Below are 23,646 nucleotides of genomic sequence, written 5' to 3' on the forward strand. Positions count from 1 at the left end.
GGTCATGTAGTGTGTGTGTGTATATATATATATATATATAGTTTTTTTTAAATAAGTGAATAATCTCAAAGTAGATAATTAGATGTCACTTGAGTTATTATTTTATATTTTGTACATTTACTGTATAGCTTACATTTCGTTATTGAGTAAAATTGCTGGTTTTTTTTAGATGAAAAAAATTACAAACTACTGGACCTAAAACTACAGATCTTTTTTAACCTGAACCTAATGATTTTGTACAATGATGCATTGAAATAGTATTCCTTTTCTATCAAGAAACAATAATCATTTTCTTTACATATGATAAATAATTAATATATATATATTTATATATATATATATATATATATTTGAGTGTTACAAAGGAATAAGTAAAACATAATTAAAGGTTTATCCTGTTTAGGAGGCTATTTTGACCTATCAAAATTGTTACAAAAGAAGTACTGTATGAATTTTATTTATCAAATTATCTGATTACAAAATTCTGTAATACATATTTCAAATGTTTAAGGAAAACTATATTCTAATTTCATAATATTACATATCACAAAACTTTACTTGCATTTTATTGTTTTCTTTATCAAATATAAACTAGTGAACCAAATGAATAGCATGTTAATTGTACTAGTGGCAATTAAGGTCACTTCAGTTATCACTCTTTCTTGGAAATTGATGTTATGCAATTATCTTTAAATTCATTTTTAGCTGCAACTTATAAATCAAAAATTATGCTTAAAATTAAGGTATGAATTTCTTACATATTATTTTAAACAACTACTGATAAGAAGTATTCTTAAAAGTATTCTTTTAACCTAATAGTGTAATTGAAATAAATCCAGCTGCATTTCATCTATTTTCACTGTTAACACATTATGGAATGCTTCTTTCCTACTCAAAATAATGCTTTTATTGTTTTCTTTATAGGTAAAAATATTTTCTAGTCCACATTATCTAAGTAGGTTGCATAATGTATTAGGACATTAACATTTCATTCTTCAAATCTTAGACTACTCACTGAAGTTGCCTTGAAGTATTTTTATCGGTAGTTGTTTAAAATAATATGTAAGAATTTCTTACCTTAATAACATTGATCTTGTTTCAGTGATGCATGTTTTTCCCTAATTTGTTCATGATTTATATTTTTAGGGTAAATGGATTTTTCTAGCCAACTGTCATTTATCTTTAAGCTGGATGCCTCAGTTAGAAAGAATAATTGAACACCTTCAGTTTGAACCCATACATCAGGATTTTCGCCTATGGTTGAGCTCAGCGTCACATCCCAATTTCCCAGTTTCCATTTTACAACAAGCCACAAAAATGACAACAGAACCTCCAAAAGTAAAGATTTTCTTACACAATAATTGTGCTGTGAATGTTTAACAATACCTTGCCTTCTCATTATGCTTTAACTTTCAAACACAAAATTAGCAATTATTGTAGAGAACTTTAGGTAAGTATTAAACATTGATTTTGTGTCAACTTATAAGTAAGACATCACAGAGTATGTAATAACAGTTATGATAAAAACATGTCCTGAAATAAACGTATTAGTAACATTTCCAAATTAACTTCAAAATGTTCCTGTCCCTTGATGGGACAGAGGTAAGTCTACAAACTTACAATGTTAAAATCCAGGGTTCATTTCACTACTATAAACACATGGTAGATAGCTCAATGTGGCTTTGTTTCTAAACAAACAAATAAAACTTTTAAGAACAAATAGCACATCATTAATGGATAACAACACACAACTCTGTGAGTTTAGGGTATATGACAAGGACCTACATAAATAATTCATAAGTTGTTGTTTTTTTTCTTGCCATTTTTTGTTTCCTGTTATATTGTAAATTAATCCAAATATATCTAGTAATCTGGATTTGTAGAATCAATCAGTCACCTGACACAATACATTATCCATATATTTTACATATGAAAGTAAATAATTCTATGAATGTACATGTAAAGGCCTCAATAATGTTACTAGTAGCATTTATCTATGTTTTGGAGGATAAAAAAAATGACAATTTACCAGAAGTTTTACACATGAATTTACTTTAAGTTAATATATACACAACTGAAAAATATTTAAACAAATTTTACAAATTCTTTGTCAATTTGTTGATTTCTAAAGTAATGTAACTTCAAACCTTCTTTCATAATTAAATTCTTAAATTATTTGAAAAATAAGTTGCATAGAACTATTTCTGTGTGAAAATATATTAATAGTGTTATTAAATAAAATGTTTTGACATACATACGCTAATATATTTATGATTTTATTGCAGGGACTGAAAGCAAACTTAAAGAGACTGTACTCTCACATAACAGAGTCCCAAGCTAGTCGATGTCAACAAAAAGAAAAGTACCTAAGACTTCTTTTTTGTCTTTGCTTCTTCCACTCTATTCTCTTGGAGCGTCATAAATTTCAGCAACTTGGTTGGAATGTTATGTACAGTTTCACTGACTCTGATTTTGAGGTGTGCATTGTTTTACCTCTATGTCTATCTATTTGATAAGAGCTCTTTTTTTCGTATCAAATACTAATTTATATTTAGTGCAATTTTTTTTCTGTGGTTGTTCTATATAGCTTTCAGAATTTAGAACTTGTATATTATACAATAATAACATTCTATTTATTTACATAAGCATCAAAAATAGTAGTTTTGGAACTCAGAAACATCTAATGAATCATTAAAATAACTAAATTTTCATATTTTATTATTATTATCATTTTATTGTTTTCAAACTATTTTTACAACCAGGTCATGTTTGTTTTGAATTCTTAGATGTCAGAGAGCATTCTTCGTCTATATTTGGATGAGTATGAAGAAACCCCGTGGGATGCTCTTAAGTGTCTCATTGCAGGAATCACTTATGGAGGTCATACAACTGATGAATGGGATAGGAGGCTACTGTTTACATATATCAATATGTTTTTTTGTGATAATGCGGTAAAAGTTCCTTTCTACAAGTGAGCCCCTTGATTATACTTTTTGTAAATTGCTTGTTAGTGTGGTATTTAACACATGGTGCTTAATGTAAATTAATAGGTAAATAGAATCAATCCTTATATTCAAATAAAAGGGGACAATATAATTAAATTATTAGGTGAGTAAGTACATTAAACAAGATATGTATCCTGAACAAGACAATTTTTATATTTTCAGGCAAACTGGAATTAATTTTTAAATATATAGGTTTCTTTTGTCCAACTTTCATAATCTGTGATTACATGTTAAATCAGATTAGCAGGAATATTACATGCATTTTAAAAAGGAGTTTTTTGCATATGTAACAATGATAATAACAATGTAACAATGTAGCTCAGTCTTTTTCTCTATGTTATTACTATTTTAAAAACTCTCTTAGATTCTGCATTACTTGCATGAAATCTAATATAATAGTCACTCCTATCTTTAAGAAAAAAAGAAATAAAAACATGCTATGTTATTGAATCTTTGATGTTCCATGAATTAATCTTGAACAAAGTTTAATTATCTTCTCAATAACTGGAGATCCAAACACTTAGTTTATAGAAGAACAGGTGTAATGACTAGATACAAGTGGAAACAAAGTTGTGATGTTGAACAAAAAAATAAAACTTTATTTACTGAAAAAAGATAAAAGCAAGTTGATCATCTGAATGAAAAAAGTGTTAACATTGAACTTAATTAAACTTTAAATAAATTGTACTAAATGAGAAGGCAAACAAAGGAAAAACTTTGTATAATCAAAATTGAATATGAGGTTTACTTGAAGCTAAAGCACACACAGTCAGTAAGTCAAAATATGAGGAAGTGACTACAGATTTTACAGGAATTTCCTACTCATTCAAAACGTACATGATACTGACTCAAATCATCAAAACTGCTCTCACACTCCATATTCTTTCTGTAGCTGACCAATCAGGAAATTAGATCACATGAATCCAGAACTATCTCTGCTTTCTGTGACTGTTATAAAGCAATCTACATATATAAAATAATTTAAGACACAATACAGATATTCCATGAAACAGTATACTATGTTCATGACTGGAATTTACTATAGAACAGGGGTGGCCAAACTTGCTTAACGTAAGAGCCACATACAATAAATTTCAGATGTTTGAGAGCTACAAGACATGAACAAATATTACACACGTTTTTATTGTTACATGTACATTTTGTTACATAAATTTTATATAAATATTAAGAAATACATGTATATAATAATATTTATTCATGTATGTAGTTTTTAAACTGTTTATTTGTATTATTTTCAACAATCACAAAGTACACGTATATGTACCAAATGTTTTCAAAATCCTAGCTGATTATTGTTTTAACTATATTGAGTTTTGAGTCATTGAAATTCTGGCTGATATGTTATCAAGGCTGTACAAATTAGCTCTGTCAGATGTTGATTTGTAAGGATTACACGATGCTTCGACTTCACAAACTTTAATACAGAGTACAGTGATTCAAAGCAGTATATTGTGCTGAAAATTGAGATGAATCACACACTGGGTTTTTTTAGTTCAGGATATTTTATTTCTGGAACTTGTTTCCAGAACTCAACTGTAGAATGGGATTTGTGGATTATCTTTAAATCAAGGTCCTTCCATATTTCCATTAGTTCCATTTCCACAGCAGATGATTTTGTAACAAGAGGTTCGATAATTGGACAACCTGCATTGATCACATGAACCATGAATGGATTTACAAGAAAGGCAAAGCAGAGCTTCAGCTTCTGCAAGTCCTCAAACCTGTCTAGGAAATTATCAAGTAGTTCTTGTAATTTATCTTTGTAATCTTCCAGTTTATGGACTTTTATTTCAATATCAGGGAATGTATTTACTCTTCTTTTGAGGTTGGGAAGATAACTGAAGTTTCTTGACAATATGTCTCTTTGAAAAAGTCTTATTTTATTCTGAAAGCTGAAAATTGTTTGAAGTGCCAAGTTGAGAGTTTGTAGATGATTCATTATATTAGTAAGGAACATTAGATTTTGCATCCATTCATCATTTCCCAGCTGAGGATAGAACCTTTTCTTTTCTTCAAGAAAAGTAATAATTGGCTCCAACAGATCCACAAACCCATTTTAGACATTGCTGGTTGACAGCCATCTCACAATACAGTAGAAAGAGACATCAATGGGTATGTAGCTGCCAGGTGTTCACAATGAATAATCCAATTAACAGGGAGAAACTCTGGAAAGCTGGGATGACTTTTCATAAGTGCAATTAATCCTGCATTTTTACCCACTATTGCAGAAGCTCCATCTGTTACAACACTGACGAGTTTATCTAGTGGAATGTCAGTATTTGTTAAGGCTCTGTCAAGAGCATTTTTAATGTCAACACCACGAGTTGTTTCTTTTAGTGCTACTAACTCCAACATCTCTTCTTCTACCATTACATCAGAGGAAACATAACAAACAAATACTGCCAGTTGTGGGTTGTCTTGCATATCTGTAGATTCATTAAGGGTTAAGCTGAATGCAAGGGAATTTTTTAAATCATTTTGCGTTTTGCCTGCAAACTAATTTGGGAGATACATCTCTCTGTAGTGTGACATGAAGCTAGTGTTTGTGCAATTAGTCACTGAAGTTTTGTGTTATTTGGATCTAACACTGCAACAACTTCAGCTATATTCTTCCTAACAAATTCACCATCAGAATATGGGCATTTAGCATGAGCAATATTCCATGATATAACAGTACTAGCTTCAGTCATTGTATCAACTTCCTTACTGAACGTTGTCGATGTGTCTACTGGCTATTTAGTGATGATTTTAACACAGTTAACTTGTTTTTCCATAATTCTAATTTAGGTAAATAATCAGATAGAAAGTTTTGGTGATTTGTTTCTTAGTAACATTTCAAGTTACTGGCTTTGTAATGACTGAGTAGCACACTGCAGACAAGACACAAAGGTTTACCTGCTTTAACAGTGAATACAAAATCCTTCCCACTCTGTCTTAAAATTTCTGTTTTCATCTTCATACTTTCACTTCTTACAATTTGATAATACCATCTTCCTTCACAAAATTTTCACAGATGCTTCTAAAATAGTGAAAAGAAACAATAAGCTCCAACATACACAATGCAACCAAACTCTATAGTGCCCAGTATCATGCTAACACACTACTAATTTCAGCTCATTACAGCAACATGCAATTGTAAGCCATGACCACTAAAACTAACAATGTCAGCAGTGGCTTGTATGATTACTGATTCTCCAGTACAATTCCTCTGTAATCCTTGCTTGTGTGATTACTGATTCTCCAGTACAATTCCTCTGTAATCCTTGCTTGTGTGATTACTGATTCTCCAGTACAATTCCTCTGTAATCCTTGCTTGTGTGATTACTGATTCTCCAGCACAATTCCTCTGTAATCCTTGCTTGTGTGATTACTGATTCTCCAGCACAATTCCTCTGTATTCCTTGCTTGTATTATTACTGATTCTCCAGCACAATTCCTCTGTAATCCTTGCTTGTATTATTACTGATTCTCCAGTACAATTCCTCTGTAATCCTTGCTTGTATGATTACTGATTCTCCAGTACAATTCCTCTGTAATCCTTGCTTGTGTGATTACTGATTCTCCAGTACAATTCCTCTGTAATCCTTGCTTGTGTGATTACTGATTCTCCAGTACAATTCCTCTGTAATCCTTGCTTGTGTGATTACTGATTCTCCAGTACAATTCCTCTGTAATCCTTGCTTGTGTGATTACTGATTCTCCAGCACAATTCCTCTGTAATCCTTGCTTGTGTGATTACTGATTCTCCAGCACAATTCATCTGTAATCCTTGCTTGTATTATTACTGATTCTCCAGCACAATTCCTCTGTAATCCTTGCTTGTATTATTACTGATTCTCCAGTACAATTCCTCTGTAATCCTTGCTTGTATGATTACTGATTCTCCAGCACAATTCCTCTGTAATCCTTGCTTGTATGATTACTGATTCTCCAGTACAATTCCTCTGTAATCCTTGCTTGTATGATATTGCTTTTACTTCTAACATTTAACTTTTTTAACTGATTAAGGATGATGCATGGAAGAGCAATCATTATGTTATCCTGTTATGATCTTCGATATGAAATATTGTTGAATTTTATGTTTATTGTAGACCTAACACAAAAACAGTTAAATCAGCTGAACAATCTAAAACATAAAATTGTCTAAATATTCCAGAATTTTTAAATTATTAATCAATCACCTCATCTGCTTTACATGGTATTTAAAGTTATAATAGAAGTATTGCCAGTCATTGTATTGTTCAAGAGAGCATTTTCTATCACATAACAATAGTGATTGCAATAAGCTTTCTTTGTTGAGAATATTCATACATTTCTAGTGTATTTATGAAGTTGTCTTTTCTTTCTTCATAGACTGTCAATCTTGCCCACTTTCTACATCCCTAAAGATGGCACCCTACACTCTCATATAGAATATATTAATGTGTTGCCTTCCTCAGACCTTCCAGAAGCTTTTGGTCAGCATCCAAATGCTGACATTACTTCTCAAGTTCAGGATGCTTCTCTTCTCTTTGACACACTATTGTCTCTTCAGCCTCACTTATCACCCACACACACAGAAGAAAAGGAACAAAAGGTAGTCAGTCAGTTTCAGTTTGAAAAGAAATATAATTCGTAGAATTAATATGGCTATTAGTGTAAAACAACTTAATAATAAATTGCAATTAAATATCAGTATATTTTACTTATCAGAACCTGTGTAATCAGACATGTGATATCACTTTGTCTCATTACTTCTACATTTAATTTTGTATTTCTTTCTTGCTGTTGCTATGCATACATGTTTTATTGATATTATTTCCAGGTTGTATACATGAATAATAATACAATATTAAGAAATTGATAAAAACGTGTTTTATGCAGGTGCTGAAGTTGATCTCAGATATCATATCTAAAACACCAGATTATATTGATTATGAAGAGGTTTTCGCCATTGTAGCTACTGACAAATCACCACTGAACGTTGTTCTTCTTCAGGAAGTAACTATATTTATTTATTGTTTTGTTGTTCTTTTTATTTGAAATATAATATATATTTCAAATAGCTTTTTCTCTCAGGATGTTATAATTTATTTGCAAATTATGGGAATATATCTGTTATTTAATGGGATAGTTAATTATGTTCGACATATCACTGTTGATGTACAAATGCTTTATGGGTATCAGATATGATAGGGAAACTTTTCTGCTTTAACAATACGATTTTGTGAAAGTAGTTAGTTTTTGTGCTTTGAATGAAAAATGAGCTTCTGCTTTGAAAGTGGTTAAAGCTGCTGTGAAGTGCCATGCTATTGTAATATGCCTGCTGTGAAGTGCCATGCTATTGTAATATGCCTGCTGTGAAGTGCCATGCTATTGTAATATGCCTGCTGTGAAGTGCCGTGCTATTGTAATATGCCTGCTGTGAAGTGCCATGCTATTGTAATATGCCTGCTGTGAAGTGCCATGCTATTGTAATATGCCTGCTGTGAAGTGCCATGCTATTGTAATATGCCTGCTGTGAAGTGCCATGCTATTGTAATATGCCTGCTGTGAAGTGCCATGCTATTGTAATATGCCTGCTGTGAAGTGCCATGCTATTGTAATATGCCTGCTGTGAAGTGCCATGCTATTGTAATATGTCCTGCTGTGAAGCCATGCTATTGTAATATGCCTGCTGTGAAGTGCCATGCTGTTGTAATATGCCTGCTGTGAAGTGCCATGCTATTGTAATATGCCTGCTGTGAAGTGCCGTGCTATTATAATATGCCTGCTGTGAAGTGCCGTGCTATTGTAATATGCCTGCTGTGAAGTTAACCATGCTATTGTAATATGCCTGCTGTGAAGTGCCATGCTATTGTAATATGCCTGCTGTGAGTGCCGTTATATTGTAATATGCCTGCTGTGAAGTGCCGTGCTATTGTAATATGCCTGCTGTGAAGTGCCATGCTATTGTAATATGCCTGCTGTGAAGTGCCGTGCTATTGTAATATGCCTGCTGTGAAGTGCCGTGCTATTGTAATATGCCTGCTGTGAAGTGCCATGCTATTGTAATATGCCTGCTGTGAAGTGCCATGCTGTTGTAATATGCCTGCTGTGAGTGCCATGCTATTGTAATATGCCTGCTGTGAAGTGCCGTTACTATTGTAATATGCCTGCTGTGAAGTGCCGTTACTATTGTAATATGTCCTGCTGTGAAGTGCCGTGCTATTGTAATATGCCTGCTGTGAAGTGCCGTTACTATTGTAATATGCCTGCTGTGAAGTGCCGTACTGTTTGTAATATGCCTGCTGTGAAGTGCCGTTAACTGTTGTAATATGCCTGCTGTGAAGTGCCATGCTATTGTAATATGCCTGCTGTGAAGTGCCATGCTATTGTAATATGCCTGCTGTGAAGTGCCATGCTATTGTAATATGCCTGCTGTGAAGTGCCATGCTATTGTAATATGCCTGCTGTGAAGTGCCATGCTATTGTAATATGCCTGCTGTGAAGTGCCATGCTATTGTAATATGCCTGCTGTGAAGTGCCATGCTATTGTAATATGCCTGCTGTGAAGTGCCATGCTATTGTAATATGCCTGCTGGCTCTGACATTTTGTCATTTCATTTTTGCCTTACAAGTTGCATTATTACTTTACTATTCCCGTTTTCAACCTCAAATATATGGAGAGTATTTGTAGAATACAAAATAAGTAGTAATTAATTGTGTTATTCAAACATACCCTTTCTTTACTTAAGACTTATTCTGTCCGACCAAATCTTCAAACCTCTCATTGTGTAGGGATGGTTTATCCAAGTTCTATTATTTCTTTAAACAAAAGAATACCATATAAAGTTCTTGATTTTGATCAAGGTTTGGTTCTAAATATACGAAATTTTCCCTGCACAAAGTTAAAAGGAACTTGACACTCAAGCCTAAAGTTGTGACACTTATCTTCAACAATGTGTATTCAATTTTACAACATTGGGTTATTTAAAGAATATAGCTTTATGTAATATTCATGAACATAATTAGTTTCATTTATGAATCTTGGATTTCATAATGATATTCTTATAAAGTATAATCATTATCATTAATACAAGTATTTCATCTCATGTTAGATTCAGAGGTATAATTGGCTGATTAGAAACATTCGTAACTCACTGAATGACCTGAAGGCAGCAGTAAAAGGTTTTCAGTTGATGTCTTCTGAATTAGAAGAAATATTCTCGTCTTTACATGATGCAAGGGTTCCATCTGTTTGGCTAAAGGTTAGCGTTCTTTACTAAAACAGTCTTACCATAATAAATTTACATTGTATGAAACAGTGTAAGGATTCACATTTTCTTTACTGGCTTTATTAAAATGCTTTTAAATAAATTACTAATAACCATAGATCAAGTGGATAATTTACCATTCTAAAATGTACTTATTATTTAAATTAGTGTACATGTATTAACTGATTTATCATTATGCTTTTCATTTTTTTCCATGCCAGTAGTCGATAATTGCTAATCTGTATGTGTACCTACTTGTGTACAAAAGAATTAATATCATCAGAAATTTACTAAACAAACTTAATTAAGACATTCTGATATATCTTTAGGCCTACCCATCACTTAAGTCATTAGGATCATGGATTAGAGACCTGGTAATGCGAGTTGATCAGATGGCTCAATGGGGCTTAACAGGACAGCCACCTGTAAAGATTTGGCTAGCAGGATTTATATTTCCAACAGGCTTGCTCACAGCTGTATTACAGAGTGCTGCTAGAGCTAAAAATGTAAGTTATGTTATGTCTATATAGATAAAATGCTGGTTTTCTGTAGGCCTACCTTAACACAAAAATTAATAATGTACAAATTATAAATCTGTATTGACTAGATTTAACAATGTGGGTTGTGTGGAGAAGAAAATTTTGTGCATCTCTCTTTATAAACACAAATGATAACAGTTAAGTTTGAATAGATTACCATGGCAACAATATAATTGTGGGGACTTACACTTGTCAGGTTTTATATGGTGGGTGGTGTTGATGCTTTTTAATAGCTACCTTTGTCCATGTATATCAGTTCAGAATTAGAGAAGACTAGTGCAAACAGACCTTGTGTAGCATGTCAAATAAGCAAACAGTCACTGAGCTCAGGTTACAGTTTTTTGCATTGTTTTGTACTAATGTTAGGATCAGCAGTTTATAGGTGGTATAAATCTGTAATTATAATAAGTTAACAAAATTTGCACTGCCACTTAAGATAGTTGTAGTGGTGCAATTAGATCTGTACTGGCATAGAAATTAATAGAATAGATCTATGTCAGTTTTATACAGATTTATGAGGGGAAAGTAAATAACAGTTTAGACTTTTATATCATGTGTGATTACCTTTTAATGCAATATCATGTTGGATTCAGTCAGGAATAGGCTCTAAAGTATGCTCAAAGGTATATTTTTGTATCATAATCCATTCATTTAGAAGTATGGTTTGTAACTGGAAAAGATACCTGTGGCACATATGATGCAACATGTTATCCCAGTGACACTTAATTAAAACTAGATATAGTGATTGTGTTGATCAAGGAAGATGATTTCAGTTACTGTTATATTCCTCTAAACACCTTTGGAAATTTTGAGCAAATTTTATTACTGCAGTACATTTTACAAAATTTCTTGTCTATTGTTCTGAAAATACAACTTTTGGAATAAATACAAGTTGTAAGAATGTTTGGGTATCTCGGTGTTTTGTGTATGTAAAGGAACAAAAGGCTCAACTCCTGCAATAAATGTTTCCCATTCTGTTATACCACCTTCTGTAGTTGTCTTTTATGTTAATACAGATAAGAATGAAACACAACTTTTTGGTTTAGCTCACATGTTTACTACCCATTCACAGTTCACAGTTTGTGCTCTAAATACCACTAAAGCCATGCTTTCCTGTTTTTTATCTCAAATAAGTATTTTTTTAAATTTCTATATAACAGTTTTTTTAACATTCTTTGGTTAGTGCAGTTAAGTATATCTCATTCCTCTTCACCATTAAAGGAATTTGTCAGCTGGAACATGGTTTGATGTCTGTTCCACTTTACAAACCTGTTTGGTTGGCTTTTTCCCTGGCCAGTCTCTTTCAAATGGAGACTACAAATTTTTGTGACTACAGAGGTATTTCCTTTTGATTGCCACAGCTAATAGACTGTTGACAGATATCTTTGAATAGCTGAACAAAGAGTTATTGGTAGATTAAAAGAACTTCCTAATCAATAGACATCCACTCTTGTTTCTTCCCATTTTCTTTAAATCTAACTATGCTTTTAAAAGCAATAATCAGTCTTACATTACTTATGTCAGTACATTAAGCGTTTTACAAATGTGTATAGGGGCTGGACTAATGTTCTAATAAAGTGGATAGTCACAAAATTCTTTTCTAACACCATAATAAATTTCCATATATCTTTAGTTATGCTATGTATAACAACCTAATTTTGTTCTATAACCTGTCCCTCCACTAATGATGCCAAGGTTGAGTTTATAGAAACTTGTACTGTCATTTGGGCTAACTTATAATTGATTTAAGTTCATAATTAATATAACTGTTTCAATTGAATAGATCAATATTCTGTACTCCCACAAAGGGCATTTTAATATATAGGTAAAGTTGTATAATGCTAATTACTATCATTATGAAGGTTTTTACAGCTCTTTACTACAAATTAAGATTATTTTGAAGGTTTGTAAACCTCTGTACTGCAAATTAAGATAATTGTCAATTGAGATAATTATGAGGTATGTAAAGCTTGTTACTGTCAAGTAAGATAATTTCTGACATTACTTCTTCTCACATTCACAACTATTCTTGTTAAGTGCTGCCTTCTGTTTGTAAAACGTTTTTGCATGCCACAAGCGTTTCACTCCCATGAACCCCTTGATTCATATGGCTTAACTGATTCTTGCATGAAAATTGTCTTCCAACAAACCTCTACAAATGAAAGTGCCACATCCCCAAATGACTCCCTTAATGCTATTTTATCTACGTGTCACTTCTTATTTGACAGTGTTTGTGTTCAGATGTTTAGTTTGCACTCTCTTCAAGTTTTTTTTTTCTTAAACTCTATAAAGATTTACTCTTATTGAGTTATCATTTATGATAAATAGTATTAATTTGTAACTTATGACAAAGTGAAATTATTTTATATATCTCTACCCAGTTATGGAATTTAGTCATAGTGTACTTACAAACTTTTTCTTACTTTTTATTTCTATTTACCAACACAGTTATGTTTGGTTATTCATTTTGAACTATGAATTCCAAAGTTAAAGTTCCCGCTTCGAAAGTTATACCTTATACCAGCACATTTACACAGGCTTCAGGTAGTGTGACCTCAACAATAGAATTATCAGCATTATTCATTAAGACCTTGATTATTATTTGAACCAACCTTCTTCTCCTATGTTGCCTATTTTCCTCATGAACAAGCCAAACCTATTCAGGATGACAATGAATTTGACAGCCATTTTCTTCCACTTGAATTTTCAGTGTCTTCCCAAGTTCATAGGGTGGAATAAACTAGGACTAATATGTTGTTTTTTTTGCACAATTTCATAGATGTGTTCTGTTTCATGCCTGTCTCTGATTTCATATAATCCTCTCCTGTCCTAGTTACAAATACTCCTTCCTCTCAGTATTTTCTGTATTCTTCTCCAGATATTGGAGCTCATGCTGAGTATTTTGTATCTCAGTTACTTGAGGTTACTAACATGTCTTACCCTCTGTAGACTTTAGATTTCTTTGTTTCAGCTTACCGTTAGGCTGGTTTTCCATTCCTTAATTCTCAGCACCTAGAATAAGTTTTACCCATTTTCATTATTCTGTTCATTAATCCCATGCTCAATTTTCTCACCTTCATCTTATCTTAATGTCTGTCTTGTGACACTTATTTGCCATCCATTTCTTCTTCGATGTGATTCACCTGATAATTTTTCCCAGGATATATTTACCCTAATTACATACACATTGGCACATTTATCGATTTTCTCACTTTTTTGCACATGTAGTCCCTCTGTTGTTGGGATCTTTTGGGGAGAGACATAGTACAATCTTAAGTTATTTGCTTCTTACTTATCTTGGCCCCTTTTCTCCATGGGTTGATATATGAAAATCTTTTGGCAATTTTGGAATCCAGGGTGGAATCAGTGAGACAACACTTGATTTTTTCCTCATTGGTTGATTGTTTTTCTTGCTTTAAGCCTCAATCATCCCTTATTTCTGTTTCCCACTCTTTACCTGTTTTTTAACACTAGGGATCTTCTTCTCATCAATTTATTTGTCACATAATTGCATGCTGTGAACAGTATTTAGTGAGGGCCTGTTTATCTGAGTGTGGTCCTCTATGGTGGGAGTGTGCCAAGGATCTCTGGGTTCATCAGATTTTATCCAAAGGACTTATTATCAACTTCTTCTCCCTTCTTCCATAATCTCAGATACTCATTTTCTTTCCATTGCTTTGAAATCTTACCACCAGCTAGTGTCTGTCTGAGGTGGTACAAGATATTTTCTCTCAGAAAGTATTGAATCTCTCATTCAGCTATTTCTGCAGTTTTATTCCAGCCTGTGTGTGATATCCATGACAACCAAACAAAGGTGGTCTAGAATCAATCTGCCCCACTTCAATCACTTTGTGGTGCTACCTCACTTTACCATGGAGTTGTTTCTCCCCCTCCCTCTAAGGTGCGATTTTTATCCAGGTTTATCCTATATCTCATTTTGTCAAGACACTATATACAGTTTGTTCATCACAGGGTGGTTTATTAAATTTGTGCTCATTCTTTCAGGCTTGCCTCAGCACCATACATCTTTTATCAAATAGTCACTTTCTGTTGGACATATGCACACTCAAGGTTTGTGCTTACACCAGGGAATGGATAGCTAGCTGCTGTTGACTCTTTCTGAATTGTAGTTTGCCATGCACATTCATCTGCTTCTTTTGGAGATGGCTTGAGTTGGTTGCTTAATCAAGTTGGAGAAATTCTTTCTTCTTCCTACCCAATATCTTATCCCTTTGGACATTTTTTTACACATCTTGGTCAGGCCCAACCTTCTTCCTCTTTGACTCCATTCAATTGAGCTAGTAGCTCTCAATGCTCTTACTGCTCTCACTTTTACTGCTTATGAGGTTCTGTCTCTTTTGGAGTTGTTGTCTTCTGTAGCAGCACCTATCCCCACAAGGTTTTTTTTTTTAATGCACTTTTGACAACCAATATAACCTTGCACAGGATCCCTTGGATTTACTTTTTCTCCTACTCTTGTAAATGATGATATGCATTGGTGGTTGGACAAGGCTCACACATCAGCAGATGTTCCACTGACTCTTCTTTGTCAGAATTTGTGACAAATTCATTACCCTCTCATCAAATAAAAATGGTTTTTATTTGATCAGGAGACTTATGTCTCTTTTGTTGCAAGTTATTGGGCTACCTCATCCCATACTTTTCATTTTTACTAGTACCATAAAGTTTTTAACTCTCATTCCTTTTTTGCTGTTGTTGCATTCCAAGGCATGGGGTCCTTCTATATTTGGATGTAAAAGGAACTGCTACACTGCCCTACTTTATCTCTATTTAAACCTTTGTTATCTTGTTCTACATTTCATTTATCTCTTAAAGCACATTTTCTTTTCCTTTTGGCCTGTCAGCATTGGTTGACATTTCACAAACTCTGTACCATTCAATTTAGATTTTCCTTTACCCAGATCACTCTTTCCTTTCTGAAACTTCTGCAATACAGGAGGATAATTCTTTCTTTTCACCAGTTTCCCTTCCTTCCATTTCCTACTTCTATTCCTGAACTGATCCATATAGATTTCTCTGTCCTGTTCATATGCTTTTTGTTGGTATATTGCCTACATAACTTCCTTCCATCATGATTGTTCCTGCCTTTTCATTCCTTTGCAGCTATCCTGGATTCAGTTTTTAATTCGATTGGCTTATTCTTTTTTGACTTATGTTTCCCATAAGTAGTTCCAAATGTATTGTATTCCCATCAGATTAAAGATCATACTTTTTTCCTGCTGTCTCATCTTCAAGTGGGCATGTGGACTGCTTTGCATCTGCATCGTGTTGCTGTTTCTTCCTTGTCAGGTTATTGTGTTCAACCTTTTGCCATTCTTCTGGTCTTGGTGAAACTATAACTAAGTAACTTTTCTTTCTTTTGATATATATTATTTTCAGGGGCCTATCTCAGGTTTCAACCAGAATCCTGCTTGGTGGTAAGTGGTATTTGTCTAAGTATACTTCAGTTTCTTACAATTGTACAAACAAAACTTGCACTTTAAGACCATATTGACTTAACCTTCAGAATCCCCATGACCCCAAATTGCACACTGTTCATTAGAATCACGTAGATTGCTTGTAGATTATTCCTCATGATATTCAGGCTTTATAAGTATGCCCATTATGGGCATGTTAACCTATAGACTTCATGGATAAAGCAGAAGGGGATTGCTGCCCATCTCTGCCATTTCTTAAAGTGAATAAATCTAGTTTAGTCTGCTTTTTAAAACTTGGTTTCATAGTCGCACATTGCACTGTTTCTAGTGTGAATATTCTTCTAGACTCTCCAACACATTTTTCTCTCCCCATTTTATCCAGTGGAGTATGAGAGTCTTTATCACTTTCCATTTCCAAGCTGCTGGAATAATGGACCATGGAGGTAACCTCCTGGATCAGATATATACAAAATTAACAGTAAAGACTCCATTCAATTGTGAGTAGGGCAGAGGGTTCCCTCATTAAAATCTCCTTCTGGTGCTTCAAAGGATGCTTCTACTTTCTCTCTCACATCATTAGAAGTAAAGTACCTTGTCAGAAGTTATAACTTCCTTTTCTGAAAATGTATTTTCAACAGACACTTACGTCTGCACACACTTTCAATCCTTCTTCCCCACTGTTAACTGGTTGCTTAAGTTTCTGTCTCAAATCATAAGTGATAGTTAGAATAGCATAGATGGAGTCATATGGGTCACATGAATGGGTGTGACTTCTATTAATGGAGGTGTGCATGTTAGAATCAGTTAAACCATGTGAATCAAGGGGTGCATGCGAGTGAAAGGCTTGTGGGATGTGGAAAAAATTTTGCAAATAGATAGCAGCACTGAAAGAAAATAGTTATGTATGTGAGCAGAAGTTAGTGCCTTTTGGAAATCGATTTTCAGTATTGGAAAATTATAACTGATGGTTTTTGTATATTTGTACTGCCACTAAAAATATAATTTAAGTTTGTATGGATTTGTACTTCTGATAAAATTGCAAGTAAAGATAACTAAAAATTGTGCATCAGTTGCCTTAAAAACATTGGTGTATATATGTGTATTTATGTGTGTGTGTTTATTTATTTATATTATGCTAGCTTATCTGAAAGTATAGATCTGGGTTTCTGTTTAGATTTACTGAAAATAACATCATATACTGCCATTTAATTTAACTAGCTTTAAACTTCTGATACTTATTCTATGTATCTCACGGTAGGTGTCAATAGATGACCTGTCTTGGGAGTTTATAGTTTCCAATATGGAAGAAGGTTGTATCATAGAGTGTCCAGAGGTAAAAACTGTAAAATACTTGTAAAATAAATCAAGGTAATTTTTATAAAAAAAAAAATAGTCTGTTGAAAATCATTTACACAGATTTCTGAGTTCTGAAGTAAACTTTTAAGCGATAATTCAATATTTGTTATTAAAATGACTGAAACTATTTCAGTTGGTAGGTATAAAGTGAGTCAAGTGTTAAGAAAACAAATTATGATGCTAGATGCTCAGCAGTAACTGAAATGTTTATCTGTGACTTTGATAAACGTGTGTTAAAACTATTTGACTCTCTTGTTAGTTTCTATGTAGATGTGTTTGTGACAACTGTAAACTTATTATGATATTAGAAGTTTAGATTAAACTATGTTAGAATTTTGTGGATTGTCACACATTTAGAAATCTTAAACCAAATGATGTTTATATTTTGTATATCCATCTATAGCTTTTTTTATATATAGAGAGGACCATTGAAAATATCTGTATTTGAAATTTGAAGTTTACTATGAAATTGTCAGAGTATTAGGTAATCTTCTGTTTATTCCATAATGAAACATTGTATTGTGTATGCTTTCAGAATACTATCAGTACAAAAAGTTAACTGTAACTAGAGAACACCAAATTAATCATATAAAACACTATTATTTTGTTGCTAATAGCCTTTATGTATGCAAGAAATATGGCAAACACGAATAACATTTTTTCTCTATTAGAAAACCAGTTATATTTAAGCAATAACAGTTTACTACCACAAATCATTTATATATGTATCATAATATATATGAAGTTATCATGTTAATATTTGTAATAACTTAATTCATATTTTGTTACCTGTAAATAATATTGTGGCTGATCACTGGAACTCATGCTTGATTAGAGTATCATGAACATATTAGTAGTCACCACTGTGTATTGTATACATGCACAAATAATTTAATACAAACAATGGATCTGTTGGTCCATCTTGGGCATTGTACTTGGTAAACTTCACGTTAAAATAAAAATATTCAAAGCCAGTCTTTATCATTTATATATTTATTGAGCCTTTTTTTATGTTCCCTTAAATTAATTTCATTCATTACATCTGAAGGCAACCCATTCCAAAGGCCAACTATCCTGTTATAAAGAAAAATAAAGCTGTCACAGCTGAAGTTGGTTCCTACCCTGCCAAAATTTTGTGTTGTCTCCTTATCCTACCATTCTTACCATTAAGTATGAAATTCAACACTATCCATTCCCTTAACAATCTTAAACACCTCAATCAGATCTCCTCTGACTTTTCTTTTTTCAAGATAAAATAATTTTAGATATCTTAGTTTCTCCTCACATAACAATCTTTCCATCCCAAGTATCGTCCTATAGTGCTTCTCTGAAATCTTTCCAACAGTTAATGTTCTTTCTAAAGTAAGACACAATATTCTAGATGCGACCTAACCAATGACCTATACAATGAAATAAATTATAACTTCTTTAGGCTTGCATTCATTATTTCTGTAGATACAACATGAAATTCTGTTTGCAATGCCACTAACAACAGCACATTGCTTAGACAGCTTAAGAGACTGATTAACTAAAACATCAAGGTTATTACCATAAAATTATACTCATAATTCTAATTATGATATCTCACATTCATTGTCATGTATTTATTACATTTAAAGGCCATCTACCATTTATTTGCTGAACTTGCCAAATAATCCAAATTAGTTTGTAATACATTAGTAACAGCACTCTCAAAGGCAGCAAATGTAAGTAATTTGTTTATTGTAAATGTTATTAATTTTCTAACACAGGTTTATATATTTTTGGTTTGTAAACCAACTGCATGATGTACTAATTAGTATTTTGTTGTTCAGATAGAATGAGGGGTACAGATTCTTAATTGTTAACACAAAAAGGAAAGTGTTAGTACTGAGTAACACTGCTTTTCTCAAGACAGAATATGATAAATTTTATAATTATTCAGTTGATAATTCTGTGCGTAATAAAATATGTGTTAGATCTTACAATCAGTCTTCATACAGGTAGAAATATATTTAATATTTCTTCATTTAATGCAATAATGTTCTAAATTTGGCATCTAATCATTACTTTCTAGAATATTATTAAACCTATATAAATCATTCTTTACATGTTACAGTGCATTAATTAAATCTTACAGATGTTCTTTACTCATTAAAAATATATTAACTAGAAACTGTAATACAGTTCCTCACATAAGAGGAGAGTGATTAAATCTAAGTATATATTTTTACACACTGTAGTGTGTTTGTGTTATGGTCACTTTCTTCTTGGTAACATTGTTTACAGCTGGCTTAACATATCTCTACTCAAAAGAGAATGTTTTGAACTTTATTAGAAATGAAGCACTTATAACTTTTGAGTATTTTTGAAGTTTTATATGCAAACAAAAAACTGTGAAGCTTGATAAACTGTTTTTGCATTACACTGGAAAATTTCTTGTAATCTAAATACTAATTATTTTACCTTGAAAGAGAATATGTTAAAGCAGTTATGTGCTAAATTTACTTAGGTAGGAAACTACGTGCGAGGCCTATACTTGGAAGGAGCAAATTGGGATCATAAAACCTCTTGTCTGGTGGAACCTCAATACATGAAACTTGTTAACCAAATGCCTGTCATACACTTTAAACCTGTTGAAACCAAAAGAAAAACACAAAAAAAAGGTGACTTAATGTTGTTAATTTGTTCTGATACTTAACTGTTTTTAAAGCCACTGTTATCTAAAAAGTCAAAATTTAAATGGTTTAAATATTAGTTTTTATTTAATGTTGTAAATACTAGAATAAACAACTAATTTTATAAATAATGAATGAATAAAATGTTTACATTATTTTAATAAAAATAGTTCTTATTTGAGTATTCATAAAGATTAAATAAAAACTAATGTTAAAACAATTTTTAAAGCCACCTTTATTTAAAAAGTCAAAATTTAAATGTTTGTAAGATTATTTGTATTTAATATTGTGAATACTAGAATAAAGAACTTATTTTACAAACACAATGTAAACTTTATGAATAGTTATTATTTATGATTAAGCCCTTTTTAAGGTAATACTTTTATAGCAAGTACATTAAATATTTTTTTCTTTAATTTAAGTCATAAATGGTTATGTTTTTCCTTACGTTCAGTATGTGTATGTGCAATAATTCATAGACATGTAACAAAGGGTGATTTGTCTCATCATTTATTTTTTGCTGCTTAACCTGTGTAGTAAATACCAACAGTGTAAACAAAAAAACTCGTTTAAAGTCATGCAGTTTAAATTCTTTCATGTTATATACATATGAAGAGAATACTAAATTACAAATGCAAATTATTTGTAAGTATAAACTTCATAATATTATTTCAATGATATCGTAATAAATATGTTTGTAATAATACTCTTATATGGGGAATGAACTTATCACTGCAGCAGGTCATCTGGAACATGAATATGATAAAAATTTATACTTTTTTAGGATCAGTGCTCTTTAACATAAGTACAAAACTGTCAAATTACATTCATATATAAATATATGTTCCCCTGGTGGGAACAGTGGTGAGTCTTCATATTTACAAGGCTAATATTAATGGTTCAGTTCCCTTCTGTGGTCATAGCAGATAATTTGATATGACTTTGCTATAATAAAACACACACACATAAATGTATATATATTTATATTTAACTCTGTAAATACACAAGTTGCAGGAAGTTATGTTTCTCAATATAACAACATTAACCAATTCTTAATAGTTGAAAAATATTTCTTAGTTAAGTAATATTTGAAACTTCAGTGAACTAATACTGTTGTTATTTTTTTCATTTAGGCATTTACCTTTGCCCTTGTTTCTATTATCCTAATCGTTCAGGAGATAATAATCGACCCTCATTTGTTGTAGCAGTTGAACTCAGTTGTGGTAATGAGCCTGCTGAACATTGGATTACACGTGGCACAGCTCTCTTGTTAAGTCTCGCTACGTAATTATTTGTATCGGTGATGAGTATTGAAGCTGTAAACCCTTTAGTGTTATTATAATTACTTAAAAGTGAATTAAGAATATTAATACAAATTGAATTGATGTAGGGTTATTTGTGTGTTATACAGTGGGTAAGTCAACTTAACAGTTAATTAGAGTTTAAATTAGTAGAAATTTTATGAATCATCTTAACAGTGGATCAGAAATTAGTTTTACTGTTTAGAGATCAACTTGTTTTATAGTTACAACACATTAAAAATAAACTTATTTATGAAAGAGATATAAACTTAATAATCAGTTAAAAATGAATTTAACAGTAAGGCAAGGATCGACTTTTCAATAAGTAAATAACCAACTTCACTTTGGGCTAAAAAATAACAACTTACTGCTTAGTTATCAAAGTTAATATTAGATCAAAGTTTTACATCGGTATTTCACCCATATTTATTCTTTAAAAACATCTCCTTTTAATCCAGTTCATGATAGAAAAAAATACAAACACTTTTATTACTATATATATATATATATTTCTAAAACTGTTTAAAAATATGCTAAAATTTTATTAAGCTTTTTGTCTCAAAGAATTGAAAATCATCTGCAATTGACATGGGAATGTTGAGGTTCTAGTGTTGAATCTAGTCATATTGTAAGGGTTGTTTTCCTCGTTGTGTTACGGTTGGATATCATTTAGTTATTCCTTGTCTTTAAAAAGGTCATTATTAGTTCATATATTTATATATATTAGTGTTATATTGTCTGATATATTTTTATTCAAATAACTTGTATTATTAAATTTATGTCCTGTTTCATTGAATTTGCTACTCTTCCATGTAATATACATTAGTGCTATCCTTTTTTTTTTGTGAAATTACCCTTCAACTTCTAGTTCTACAATTATCTTCAAACATGAAACTTTCAAAACACAGATTTTATGTTTAGAACGCTGACATTTTTTAGATCAGTATTAAAATATTTTATAGATAGTTATTGTTACTATAAATTTAATTAGAAATAGATTACAGAGAAACCATCATAACTTCTTATTTTTTCCATTATGTAGGTTGAAGGAATATAAAAAAGAGTGAATTATATTTTGGTAAGATTAGTCTGAACTTGTTCATTACCCTTATTTATTAACATTTTTTTACAAAGTGACTTTTGTTAATTCAGCTGTTTGGTATATCAGTTTGCTGATTTGTATTAATAAAACCAAGAATACACAGAATTTTATATTAAACTTTTCAGTTATTATTTGAGCATGCATAATTTTGTTTTTTTTCACATAATGTTGTAAACAAAAGCAATTACATATTTTCAATCACAATTACTAAAACAGCAAAGTAAAAACAAATTATTTTTATACATGGAAAAAATATTTAAGCTTAGAGATGGCAATAAGTAGCCTTTAATAGCTTTGCCATAAATAAATAAATACAAACATATAAAAAAAAACTACTTAAACAGACTACAAATTGAAATTAGTAACAAAAAACAAAATTAAAGTACAGAATATCTGAAATTGATACAATACTTGACAAACTAAATGACAGTAAATTGAGTCAAATGGAAAAACAAAACAAAACAACAGAGCCAAAGAAATTATATTTATCAGCTTATTGGAAAGGGTTCATGGAAGGGCTGCTGAGATAATTCTGGGAATAAAAGATTTATCTTGTGGAGTAGGTTAAAATTTCCAGGTTATTTTATTTTGAGAAAGAGTTGAAATGTAAAATATTTTGTAAAGACCTCTGATTTATTGTGCTAAAATCTGAGGATCCAGATTTTACATTTTGGTAAGAACAGATGAGACTAAAATTAAGACTTTTTATTTTGTTTGAAATTATAAGTTACTGTGATTAATTTATGGAACCATAAACAAAAATTAGGCCAGTACCTTACAAGAGCTGAGAAGGAGAATCAAAGGGGTGAGCTTAATATCACTTTTCTTTTGGGAGGTTTTAAGGTATACAAAGACAATCTTGAAATATTAAATTCTTTCTTATGGTCTGTATGATACATTAAAACTATAAAAAAAGAAAATCAAGACAAAAATTAAAGAGGTCATTCATTTTAATAAGTAAAAATAAAATACACCTCAAAGTTAACCAAAGT

At 31.6% G+C, this 23,646-nt stretch overlaps 1 protein-coding gene across 1 annotated transcript in view; it reads left to right on the forward strand.

The window, feature by feature from the left end:
• The window catches only part of LOC143232396 (dynein axonemal heavy chain 2-like), a 228,744-nt gene extending 206,110 nt beyond the window's left edge, over nucleotides 1–22,634 (forward strand). The window contains 10 exon segments of the mRNA XM_076467790.1: nucleotides 1,147–1,338; nucleotides 2,286–2,477; nucleotides 2,787–2,971; nucleotides 7,380–7,602; nucleotides 7,890–8,006; nucleotides 10,106–10,255; nucleotides 10,591–10,767; nucleotides 17,497–17,571; nucleotides 20,086–20,239; nucleotides 21,385–22,634. Coding sequence (XP_076323905.1) covers nucleotides 1,147–1,338; nucleotides 2,286–2,477; nucleotides 2,787–2,971; nucleotides 7,380–7,602; nucleotides 7,890–8,006; nucleotides 10,106–10,255; nucleotides 10,591–10,767; nucleotides 17,497–17,571; nucleotides 20,086–20,239; nucleotides 21,385–21,539 — 1,620 coding nt within the window. The 3' untranslated portion in view covers nucleotides 21,540–22,634.
• The last annotated feature ends 1,012 nt before the right edge of the window (nucleotides 22,635–23,646 follow it).

Source organism: Tachypleus tridentatus, chromosome 1, assembly GCF_004210375.1.
Source record: "Tachypleus tridentatus isolate NWPU-2018 chromosome 1, ASM421037v1, whole genome shotgun sequence".
Lineage (NCBI taxonomy): Eukaryota > Metazoa > Arthropoda > Merostomata > Xiphosura > Limulidae > Tachypleus > Tachypleus tridentatus.